The sequence below is a fragment of the Octodon degus genome, unplaced genomic scaffold (genome assembly GCF_000260255.1).
Source record: "Octodon degus isolate 3935 unplaced genomic scaffold, OctDeg1.0 scaffold00279, whole genome shotgun sequence".
NCBI lineage: Eukaryota > Metazoa > Chordata > Mammalia > Rodentia > Octodontidae > Octodon > Octodon degus.
In genome coordinates, this window is record NW_004524855.1 from 1358186 (window position 1) to 1369932 (window position 11747).

Here is an 11747-nt window from a genome sequence, read left to right on the forward strand (position 1 = left end):
AAGATTGTAGATGGACAGGCATAGTCCTGCGCCACAGGGGCATCAGCGAGCATAGCTGGCCCCACGCGGTGCCAGCTCTGGTGGCACAGGATCCTCGGGGTTCCTCTGGTCATGGCCAGCATCTTTATATGACTATGCTGGACCACTCCTGATGACCATCAAGCAGAGAAGGGCAGTGCGTGATGGGCGGGACAGCTGGGCATTCAAGACTGAGCTTAGGCAGGAGTTCTTCTCAAGGGTGACCAGTACCCCACGGATCCCAGGAAGAAAATGAGATCTGGACCACAGGGCAAGGGGTGGACCGAGTGTAGGCCCTGTGCGCAAAGTGGGACCCTTTATTTTCTGTCACCCAGGAGCTAGCACGAGGCACAGAGAGACTGAGCCTCTCAGGTCTCAACAGTCCTGAGTCCTGGCCATGGCAGGACTGGGCTCTCTACACCCCAACCCCAGTGCGACCAGGCCCATCTGCCCCACTGGGGCGTGCGTCTCCCCAGCTCTCTGCCCACGGAGTTGCCTGGAATGCGCAAGAACATTCAGTGGCTTTTGTGCCATTTCCAGTCCTGAAGGGACCCAGTACAGACCAAGATGCCCCAAGGAGAAGCAGGCCCTGCGGTTGGGGGGCAACCTGCTCTGGAGGTGCTCTGCCTACCACACCCTGTGTCCCACAGCCTGAACCTGACAGCTGGGTAGACCCCAGCCCCAGCCCCACAAACTCATTGCCACTGTACATCTGAATCAGCTTTTATATAAAAATAATAGTTTTCTCCAATTCTGGTGTAGGAAAACATGCTGTCCTGGTGCTTACACCCTCCCTCGTGCCAGCAGGGTCATTGGCAGGGGCTGCAAGAGGGTGGGCAGCGGCCACTGGCAGGGTGCAGGCTTGGGCCTGGGGGCTGTGTGCTCCTGACTTCACTGGTGGAGGTAGGTATCCAGCCAGATGTCACCGGACTTCTTCAGGGACCTGGGGAGGTGCAGAGTCAGAACTCACCCCAAGACACCCTGCAGGCCCTGAGGTCCCAAGACTCATGTGTGAGTGCCCAGCCCTGGGGCAGGTGAGACAGGAGGGCAAGGACCAGGTCGGTCCCTCCACCAAGTCCTCTCTGTCGCTACCCTGCTGGGCCCAAGGTCAGGACACGGTGCTCCAGCCCTGCCTGCTCAGCCGATTGGGCTCCTGGCAGCGTGGGACATCCTGCAGGCTCTGCTTCCCACTTCAGTCTCCCCTGTGTGCCCACATCTCCACCTCCCATTCTACTGCATGAGACTTGCCCAGCCCCAGCCTCTGTGCCCAAAGCCTGGAACATGTTCCGCAGTGCCACCCCCCACTCCGGCAGCCCTGCACCCCATCTGGCCTCTGCGTCCCACCTGCCCACCTTGGCATTTGCTAAGATTGTTATTTTGCCAAAGCACATCCCATGTTTGCTGTAAACTGTGTGTCTCGGGGGCCGCCTCTGTCTCCCTACCAGCCCTGGAGCTGACCTGTCTGCAAGATGCCCTAATTCTCCCTGTGACAGCTTATGGGGCCCAGTCAAGCTGGGGCAGTGTGGGCCAGCGTGGCCTTACCTGACAATGTCCACCATGGCGGTGAGGAAGGGCTTGACCTCATATAGCAGGCCGTGCCTGGCACACAGTGCCCTGACGAGTGGCGCCACCCTGCGGTAGTTGTGCCTGGGCATCGTGGGGAAGAGGCTGCAGGGGACAGGGCCACATGCTGGGTCACCTGGGCAGAGCTGCCGGGGCCTCCACCCGCCGGCCCCCACTCACTGGTGCTCGATCTGGAAGTTGAGGTGGCCGCTGAACCAGTCGATGAAGGGTGACTGCTCCACGTTGCAGGTGGCCGCCAGCTGCCACAAGCGAGTGGTGGGCACAGGTGAGGGCAGCTCCATGCTGACGCTCTCCCCCTGGCTTCCCAGCCCCAGCCCAGGCCCACCCACCTGCGCGCTGACCCAGTCGCGGTGTTGCTCATGACCAATGTCCCTGGGGATGTGGTTCATCTGTGTGATCCACACGAACCAGTGGCTCTCCAGGACCCTGAGGAAGCCGATGCCGCCCACATCTGGCCGAGCTGCCCACATGTGCATTGTGGGGCAACGCACCTTACCCCCAGATGGCAGTGCAGCCCACCTGGGGGACAGCATGGGGGCCCGCAGGTGCCCACTCCCCACACCCAAACCCTCTTCTACCTGACAGCCACATAGAGCAGCAGCGCCCCACGGATGCCGTAGAAGGGGACGTAGGCCAGGAGGAAGCGAGTGTAGAAACTGGCAGCCCAGAGCAGGTCCTGCAAGAGGTGGAGAGGCCGCACCAAGTGGGGTCAGGGCACAGGCCCGGGTGCCCGCTCCCTGGGTGTGGATGGGTCCTGCTGGCTGCTCAGGGCTGACCCCGAGAAGACGATGCCACAAGAGCGTGGGCAGCTCTGCCCGCCGGGGTCGTGCAGCCACTCACCGCCCACTGCAGGCACAGCGCCATGTACACCAGGTTCTCCACCTCGAAATTCACGAGGGTGAGCAGCGGGGGCCCAACTGCAGGGTGCAAAAGGGGAGGCACTGGGCACCGGGGCCTGGCCTAGCCAGGCCAGCAGCACCTCCCCGCCCCAGGGGCAGCGGCAGGTCCAGGCCCAGGGCGCTCCAGGACTTCCGCCACTCACTGAGGAAGAAGTACAGGTGCTGGCAGTTGTAGGGCAGGTATCTGCGCTTCTTCCTGCCGTACTGCGGAGACAGGTGAGGCTTAGGTGCTGTGGGCCCGGGCGAGGGCAGGTGCCAGGGCAGGTGCCAGGGGCCCACACACCTCCACGGAAGACTCCCCGAGCAGGAAGATGGGTGCCAGGGTCACATCTGGGTCCTTGTGGGACACATTGGGCTTGGCATGGTGCTGGAAGTGGCGGAAGTTCCACCAGCGGGCCGAGAATCCCTGCAGGGCAGGCAGTCAGGTCAGGGCCAAGCAGCTGGCAGTGCCCACTGGCCCCATGGCTGCCCTGCGCTCACCTTCAGCTGCCCCATGACAAACTGCTGTGCCACGCGGTTCCAGCGCGAGGCAGGGAATATGGATGCGTGGCCGAGGTCATGCTGCAAGCACCAGCTCTGAGCCTGCAGGACAGGAGTCAGGCAGGGCTGTGGGGACCCGAGCACCTCCCCCCTGCTCTGGCTGCCCTGCCCCCACTCGGGGGCCTGCGAAGGTCAGGGCTCACACCCACACCCCAAGGGAAGGCCTCAGCCTCTGGCTGCTTTTGCTTCCCAGCGAGAACAGAACCTGGAGCCCCAGGCAGCACCCAGCCTCTGGGCTCCACCGGCCGCCATGGCCTCTGTGCAGGGCTGGCTGCAGAGGTTCCTGGCCTGCTGACAGCCAGTCTACCCTGGGGTCTGACGGCCTCCCTGTCCACCAGCAGGAGGAACCCCAGAAGGCTGGCCCTGTGGGGCAGCCCCTCCCACACGCCCAGCACTTCCTGTCCAAGCCTGAATGCCCCTTCCTGGCTGCTGCCTGTGTCCTCGCCTTATAACAGTCAACTTCCCGGCTCGGCAGAGCACAGCCTGGCCCCTGGTTTCCCCCCCTTTCACTCATTTGCTGTCCACCCATGCACTCAGCAAATACAACCAAGCACCCTGGGCCGCCCCAGGTCACCTGGGAGACGCCCAGGATGAGGGCGGCCAGGGTGCTGGGCACCCAGCCAGGGCCCAGGAGGTAGACGAGCAGCCAAGCCAGCACCTCCATAGCCAAGATGTGACCCAGCATGAGAGCAAAGAAGGTGGGGTTGGCCTCAAACAGCTTCAGGTCCTTGGCCGTCTGGCGCAGGGCTCGAAAGTCCTCGATGAGCCGGGCCTGTGTGGCAGAGAGGCTGTCAGCGGGATGCAAGGCTGCTCACTGCCACTTGGGGCCTTAGCCCACTGCTCCTGTGCCAGGGTGCAGAGGCGGCAAGGCTGAGCTCCGCCCCCATGTCCCGAGCCCAAGCCACCAGCTGCCACTCACATCCTGAGGCCCACCCTGGCCGGGCTCCTCCGGGGCCAGCTCTCCGATCAGCAGGGGCCGCAGGAACTTGCGCACAAAGTCGAGGTCCTGGTGGAAGGCGTGGAAGGCTTCCTGGGGGACAGGAGCATGATCAGGAGGGCAGGCGAGCAGGGGGGGCTGCAGCGCCCAGCGAAGGAAGCAGGCCAGCCTTGCCCAGCCCTCAGGCCCGGGATCACTGAGCAACACCCTTCACCTGGGCCTCCCCCACACGGCCTGTACCAGGTGTGGCCCATCACGTAAAATCCAGGTTTCCAGGAAAAACCCCTAAGCTCGCCCTTCAAGAGCACACTCAGCCACCGCCACAAAGCTTTCCACACGCTGAGTGCGCACCACGCAGGACTGGCTCCAAAGGCCCCGCGGGGTCCCGTCTCTGCTGTGTCTGGCCTCCGCTCGGGACAGTCACTGTCCCCACCTGACATTACAAATGCAGTCGAAGTGCAGGTGAGTGCTCAACTTAAAGCAAATTTACGCAGGGAGAGGCGTATGGACGCCTCTCCAAGGCTCCCCTCACCTTGACACCTGCTTGGTCCTGCTTTCTTTCTTTTTAAAAATGTATGTATTTAGTACAAGGTCTCACTACACAGCTGACTCATAGTGATCCTGTTTCCAGCCTCTCCAGCACTGGGATTACAGGTGTGCACCACCATGCTCCGTCTCGGTGGCCGGCTCGTTGTGCCTGGGGGCAGGACCAGTGTGGCATGTGGTGTCCCCTGTGCTTGCCTAAGTGGGCACTTACTCCGCTGAGCTATCTTGCCAGCCCAGTCCTGCTGCTTTCTGCAGCAGCTCTGGAGCCCTCTTTCCTGTCCCAGGAGGTGTGGCCCAAAGTATGGGGACTGCTGCCACGAGGGGCGTCTGGCGACAAGGCAGCTGGTGAAGATGAGGCTGTGCACTTGCCCACTTCAGTCACCCAGCCTGCACTGTAACTTGTGGCTCCGCCCCACGGTCAAGATGACCATGAAAAGGAAATGTTTTGAGTTGATCCCAGACAACCAGGCAAATGCCAGCCGAAAGAGAACTACAGCTTGGTGTGGTCGTTACAACCTGTTACACCCATAATCCCTGCTCAGGAGGCTGGGGTAGGAGGGTCACCTGGAGCTCAAAGCCAGCCTGGGGTACACAGTGAGTTCAAAGTCAGCCTGAACTGCATAGTGAGACCCTGTCTCCAAAAAGAAAGAAAAAGAGAAAATGAACAGACCCCAAAGCCGCTGCAGAAAGCCTGTCTGAATGAGGGAGGGTTCTCAGGGCTCCTGGCAGTGTCTTTTACTGTCGCACATTTTTAAAAGCTTAAGCATGTGCCACACTGTCTGCACACTGTCTAATGGCCACTCCTGTTCTCAGCTTTCTGGCTTCGGGGTACTTCCTGAGGCCCGGTGCCTGCACGCTGTTGCCCCACAGGGCTTTTCCAGTACAGGCTGCTGGAGTACAGGGACGTCTGTGGTCACACCCAACAGGCCGCCCAGGCCCAAGGCAGGGCGACTGGCTGAGGGGTCACCTGGCCAGGCTGTGAGCAGGGCACACGCCGCGCCCCATAGTCAGCCTGCTACACCCAGCTGAACTGGACCAGCACGGCGCTGGGTGTGGGGGCCCACAAGCATGAGCGGCAGAACTGGAGAGGGGAAGCTGTCAGGAGGCGTAGGGTGCTGCTGGTTCTCCTGGAGGACCCTGTCATGCTGGCTTTCCTGATGCACTCGGGATCGTGTTGTCACCAGGGATGGCTATGGTTCACTTTGGGGGAGCTCTGGTCCTCACTTTGACCATCGCTTCCTGGCTCCAGAGGGGAAGATAGTACATGGCTCAGTCTCGGGAGCTTGTTGAGCTGGATTTCCTACTGGGAACTCGGCTTTTCTGATTGTCAGACGAGCTTGGGACCTCATTGTCACTGAGGATGGCTGTGGCACTTTTGGGGGGAGCTCTGGTGCTTACCTAGAGCGCTGCTTCCTAGCTCCAGTGCAGATCCCTCAGCCTTCTGGTACAGATCCTTGAAACAGGCCTGCATGGGACACTGTCGTGGGCTCCAGGCCTCCCGCTGGACTCATGGGGGCACTGCTATGAGCTCTAGGCCATCAGCTGGACTCAGGCAGGACACTGCCATGGGATCCAGGCCCTCAGCCAAATTCTTTGGTCTTTAGTGTGTGGCTTTCCTGCACAGTCTCTATATATGCTTCTTTGGGTGACTACTATAAATAAATAATTCTTATGAAATGTGTCCTATATTGTATTGTGCCCCTTACAAAACCCCAAACTACAACAGACAGACGGTGACTAAATGCTGATTAGCGTACACTGTAGAGTCACAGTGGCTGGGCCCTGCCAACCTCTTGCCTGTCGCTGCTGTCTCACTGGCCCCGGGCAGCCCCAGGACTGGGGGCTGGGACCCTTGCCAGGCCCAGGGAGAAGCAAGGGGCAAAAGGCGGAGCCACCAGACACCGCCTTCCCTCCCAGCAGCCTGTGAGGGGGGAGAGCTGGGTGCTCCAGGGGCACAGCAGCCCAGCTCCCCATGCAGCCTGGAGCTGGGCCGTCACCTCCTGAGGCACCCAGACCTTGTGATCTTCCTGCCTCAGCCTCAGAGGGCTGGGTAGACCAAGACACCAGGCTGCAGGGCCCTTTGGGCTCCTGCCGAGCAGTCACTTTTTTATATAGAATTGTCTTTGTTACAGAGATGACACATAAATTAACCACTTCCGGTGTCCATCAGGCATTCAGAATAGTGATGTCGCTATAGATGATGCTGTCTAGCCCAGACCTCTCCCACCTTTTCTGTTAGAGTCACCAGTGCTGATTCATCTCTGACTATAGCCACATGCAGTCTCGGTCCCGAGAATCCAATGGCTCTGGCCACGCGTGAGTGGAGGTGGGCAGTGTCGTCTTGTATGTGGCTGGCCACTGAGGAGTGTCTGTGGAGTCCCGATGTGGCTGTGCCACTCCCTTCCCTGGAGGCTGAACTGTGTCATGCTGGGCAGAGGTGTTGCCGGGACAGCGTGTGTGAGCAGAGCCCAGCGCCCCACACGCTGGTGCACACCTGCCTCTGCCAGCAGAGCCCTCAGAACACGCCTGCATCACACCATGCACACCGAGTGTGAGGGGAGGCCCACGGGGCAGCCCTGGGGCCCCTCAAGTGTCCCGTGGGGTGGCAAGCAGAGGTGTGAGCCCCCAACACTGCATGTAAGATTCTGGGGTGGGCAGGGCAGCTGGGGACAGGCTAGGCCCTGCGCTGGGCGGGAACCATGCCACTTGGCCTTGACGCTGCACAGGCACGAGCTGAGGGTTCCAGCCCTCACGGCCCTGTTAGAGACACCACCTTCTATTCTCTGGCCAGAAGAGAAGAGACTCAGAAAGGGTCAGCCATGGACTCAGGGTGGCAAGGGACAGAGCCAGTGTAGAACCCCCACCTGCCTGAGCCGTGGCACTGTGCCTAGCCTCCAGGTGAGGCGGGGCGGTGGTGCTGCCCACCCCAGCAGCTGTGACCGTGGGGACACTATGCCTACCTGGGGAGTCGTCAGGGCGGCCTGTGGGCTCACCTTACGGCCAGGCACACGTGCTCACCAGCCTACAGGGCAGAGCGGAGGCCAGGAGATGGCCGTGTGCAGCACAGGATGGCACGCATGCTATCTCCTCCACACCCAGGGGCAGCTGCATGCACTCGGGCGCACACACCTGCACGTGTCCTGTGCGCCTGGGCTCCTGGGTGCGCCGAGTCCCATCCACCCACCGCAGGTGCAGGTAGCAGTTGGTAGAGAGGGGGCTGAGACGGGCTGCACCAAGAGCCCGCTGCTCTGTCAGGAAGGAGACCCGCGACACCCGGGCTGGGGAGGACTGAGCCACTGTCCCACAGCACCAGGCAGCTGGCAGCACCCCCGTCATGGTCCTGGTACCCCCAGTGCAGTGCGGGTCAGGGTGGGCTCTGGCATCCAGGGTGTGTAGCGTGGACATGTGTCCCCCTGTCCCTCCAGCCTCAGCCTAGCCCAACGCTGAGAGTGGGGCAGGATGACCTCCCCTGCATCCCCAGCTTCCCAGCCACGGGGGAGCACCTTCTGAGGCCTGCACTGGGGTGGGGTGCATGGGGGGGGGGCTCCAAGCTCCCTGCGTGTCTCATTGTGCCAGGTTGGGTCATCAGGAAGTCAGGGCCTGCACTCCCAGGGGCCAGTGGGAGCACTCTCAGAACCTCCCGCTACCTATAGGGAAACTGAGCCACGAGGTTTCAGGACATGAGCCCTGCACATGCACTCCCCACCCCAGCCCATGAGGGGGCGCGGCCGCCCATCAGTCCTGTCCCAGCCAAGGACCCAGCGGTGGTGGTAGAGCACCCAGGCTCCCTGGCAAGGGCCATCCCCCTCCACGCCTCCACCCCCATCCAGCTGCCCCTGGGAACCTCAAGGGGAGCCCACACCCTCTCCTCACTGGCAGCCTCAGGCACAGCCCACGCCACCACCACTACCTCCCAGCCAGGAAAGGGTTTGGAGAAGGGCCTGTTGTTCCGGCCGGAAGGATTTTGCAGGCCGGCCATGGGCCCAGGCATGACAGCCCTGTCTGGAGGGCAAGCCCAAAGACTATGCCGCCCCTGCCTCTAACTCAGATCTGGGGCTCAGCATTCTGGGGCTGTATCGCTCCTCAGCATTCTTCTGCCCGCAGGCCCCAGCCCTACACCCAGCCTGGGCACACGGCTCTGCGGCCTACAGTAACCTGGCCCTGGGCAGCTGGCATCACTCCCACCAGGGACCCAAGGGGAAAGTACCCTGGCCCATCCGCCAGTGGGAAACTGAGGCCCAGGAGGCTTGAAGACAGTTGGTGCTGCTCCTGACAGTGTGCACTGCGCCCTGCCCTTGCCGTGCCGGCGCTGCGGGGCCCCTTCACTCTGCTAGCTCAGCGCCTGCCCCACCCCAAGGCGCCCTTCCTTGGGCTACACTGGTCCTTTCAGGGGCAGCTGTAAAGGACTCCCCACCCCATGCACTCCACAGCCACATGCGGGTTTCAGAAGCTGCCAGCCATGGATGTAAGCACCCATCACTGCAGGGCAAGCGAATGGGGAGCCAAGCCACTACGTGCCCCAGGCCACCAGTAAGTCAGGTCATTCTACCTCAGCCTGCTTCCCAAGCTGTAAAGTGGGGCAACTCGGGAGGGCACCCAAGGGGTAGGGCCATGACTAAGGCCATTGCCAGCCCCTTCCCCACTGCTGAAGATGCTGGCAGCCACACCTGCCCCCATCACCCCGCCACCCTTCAGCCCTGCTCTGAAGGGGAGCACCCTGCCCGACCCAGCCTCTGCTCCCCCAGCAGGCAGCCACAGCTCCTCTGCACTGTACCCTGAGGCCTTGTCCTTACCTTTTCTTCCCCTCCCTCTTGGTGACCCCACAAAGGACTGCACTGCCTACGCTGGGAGGTACACATCAGGTGCCAGGTCACTCGGGTTTGTTCTAACCTGACCTGCCCTACAGCTGCCTGTGTACCACTGCCCCCAACAATGACAGGGCCTCAGCTCCCAGCCTGGTGCAGCGTGGGGCCCAGCAGCCTGACCCCAGCGTTGGCCTCGCCTTAGGGCAGCTCTGCCATTCCTGGGGCAAAGATGACTCTGGACAAACCTGGCCCGGCGCCCGGAGCTCCCTCCACAGGGCACCAGGCTGAGTCCCAGGACAGCCAGGGGCCAAATGCACACGCACAGGAACTCTGGGAGTTTCCCGGAGGACGCCTGAGCAGCTGTGGGCTCAGGCTCCAGGAACTGGGCTGCTCGGCTCAGCCTGGGCGGCCCGCCCCGCCCTGCCCCACCCCTCAGCCCTGGCCCCAGTATTCCCACAAGCCTGGCCCGTGGGGCCCCGGGAGCTGCACTTGGTGGGCAGCAAACCCTCCTACCCCGCAGAGGTCGGGCCAGGCCAGGGTGCCCCACGAGTTCTGTGTGGGGGGCTAATTCTGGGGATCAGCAACACCACTGGAGCCAGAGTGGTGACGGCCTCCAGCCAGCTGGCCACGCAGCAGTTCTGTGCACTTACAGGAGAGGAAACTGAGGCTGCCAGGCCAGGCCAGGACCAAGGTCACTCAAGAGCCTCCAAGGTCAGAGCAGGAGCCAGGAATCACTAGCAAGACTGTCCCATGGAGGTCCTGGCCTCCAGCTGCAGGAGGCACTGGGGCCCAGGAGAGGCCTGGCCTGGCCTGGCTCTTCAGGGAAGGCGAGAGTCGTGAGTGCATTCCTCCCTCGGCCCTTCCAGCTCCCGCCCTGCCCAGCACAGGCAGAGCCATACACAGGCACATGCCGGCACCCTCGTGCACAGAGAGGCTGCGTGCCACAGGGCTGGGCTGCTCGGGCCAGCAGCCACCAGGGCTGGCTCCGTGTGCGCAGCAGTTTCAGGGTCCTCCTTGGTACATCTGCTTCATGCTGGACGAGAGGAGTGAAGGGCTAAGGACACCTGGGCTCCTACCTACCTCGGGCTGGAGACCTCCTGTGGCCAGTGCCTCTGCCCATGGGCTGCCACAGAGCAGGTCCAGCCTCTACACGGCCAGCCTGGTGGGGCACTGGGTCCCGGCCTGCCTCCTCCAAGGTGACAGTGCCCTGGAGCGCCCAACACGCCTTGGCGAAGGCCTCAGCTGAGGTGAGTCACCAGCCCTGGGCCGCTCAGCCCCAGACCTCCCGGTGCTGCCCAGCCCCCGCCGGATGCCCAGGCTCTCAGTGACTGGGCCATCCTTCCCCTCCTTGCCCTGGGGCCGGTGCGCTTCGGTGCCCCTGCCTGGTCTGGGGGACGCTGGGAAGGGCTCACCTGCCCAGAGCGGCAGGGCTGGGACCCAGCTAGCACCGCCGCACCCTATCAGGCTGGCCCGGGCGGAGCTCAGGGCCCCCTGCAGCCCACAGAGTCCTTACCGTGGCGTCCTCTGCCCCGTGGTGGCCGATGAGGCGGCTGCCGCCTGGGTGTCGCTGTGCCCACTTGCTGATGTCGTAGACGCGGCGCTCGATGACCAGCCACTTGTCGCCGGGCAGGTTGTGAGTGCGGATCTGCTCCCAGCGGAAGGTGGGCAGCGGAGCTCCCCGGTCCGCGCCGGGCTCCCCGACGCCATCCATGGCCGCGCGCTCCGGTCCAGACAGGCACCCAGGTCCCCGCGGCAGGTCGCCAGGGGCTGCGAGCTGCCGGCGTGAACGCGCCTCCCCAGCCGGCTCCCGCCTTCTGCCGCGCCCGCCGCGCCCCATTGGCCGCCGCGTGCCCCTCCCGCCGCCCGGCCTGCAGCCCCCAGCCCCAGCCCCCAGCTCGGTGGGCCGCAGGGAGGGGTGGGGACAGCACCGCGCTGCCCCCTGGAGCCACGAATCAGGTTGTACTCACCGGGGCCCGGGGCTTCCCACTGGGTGCCTGGGGGTGGAAACGCCACGGGGGGAGAGGGCGTGTGACTGTGTGGCCCCCAGCCGCCCCCAAGGCCCGGTCCTCTGCGGGGATGGGGGTGGGGGGCTGCGTAAAGGGCGCAGAGCTGCCCTGGTGGGCAGAGGGTGGGGCCTAGGAGCCCGCGGGGGCCCCTCGCTGGCGCTGGCGTGCTGGCCAGGGCTTTACTTAAGCAATCAAGTCCTGCAGCAAGGCTGCGTGGGCCCTGGACGCTGGGTCCTAAAAGCTAGGAGCCCACCCCAGCAGGGGCAAAGCGGTGCTCGAAACTAGCCCAGGCCTTTGGCTAGGGCGTTGGTGGGGAGGGGGACAAGGCTGCCTCGGAATCTATTCTGAGGACCCAAGGCATTTCTCTTATTTGCCAGTGTTTGGCCCTGATGCAGTAATGTGTGAAACGGTG

The 11747-nt window shown here is 63.2% G+C and overlaps 1 protein-coding gene across 2 annotated transcripts; it reads right to left on the reverse strand.

Annotated features, from left to right (window-relative positions):
* Positions 1-725: 725 nt before the first annotated feature.
* Fads3 (fatty acid desaturase 3) lies at positions 726-11130 on the reverse strand. 2 transcript variants are annotated; one of them, XM_004646724.2, is made up of 12 exons: positions 10843-11130; positions 3961-4071; positions 3616-3813; positions 2982-3083; positions 2785-2907; positions 2645-2705; positions 2443-2519; positions 2181-2278; positions 1932-2028; positions 1762-1841; positions 1561-1686; positions 726-961 (listed from the first exon to the last, which is right to left on the reverse strand). In XM_004646724.2, exons 1-12 carry the CDS (start codon positions 11038-11040, stop codon positions 910-912), a joined length of 1323 nt encoding a protein of 440 aa, XP_004646781.1. In that variant the 5' UTR covers positions 11041-11130; the 3' UTR covers positions 726-909. The 2 variants fall into 2 exon arrangements, with proteins under 2 accessions (XP_004646781.1, XP_023562850.1); XM_023707082.1 differs by lacking the exon at positions 1932-2028.
* Positions 11131-11747: the final 617 nt, after the last annotated feature.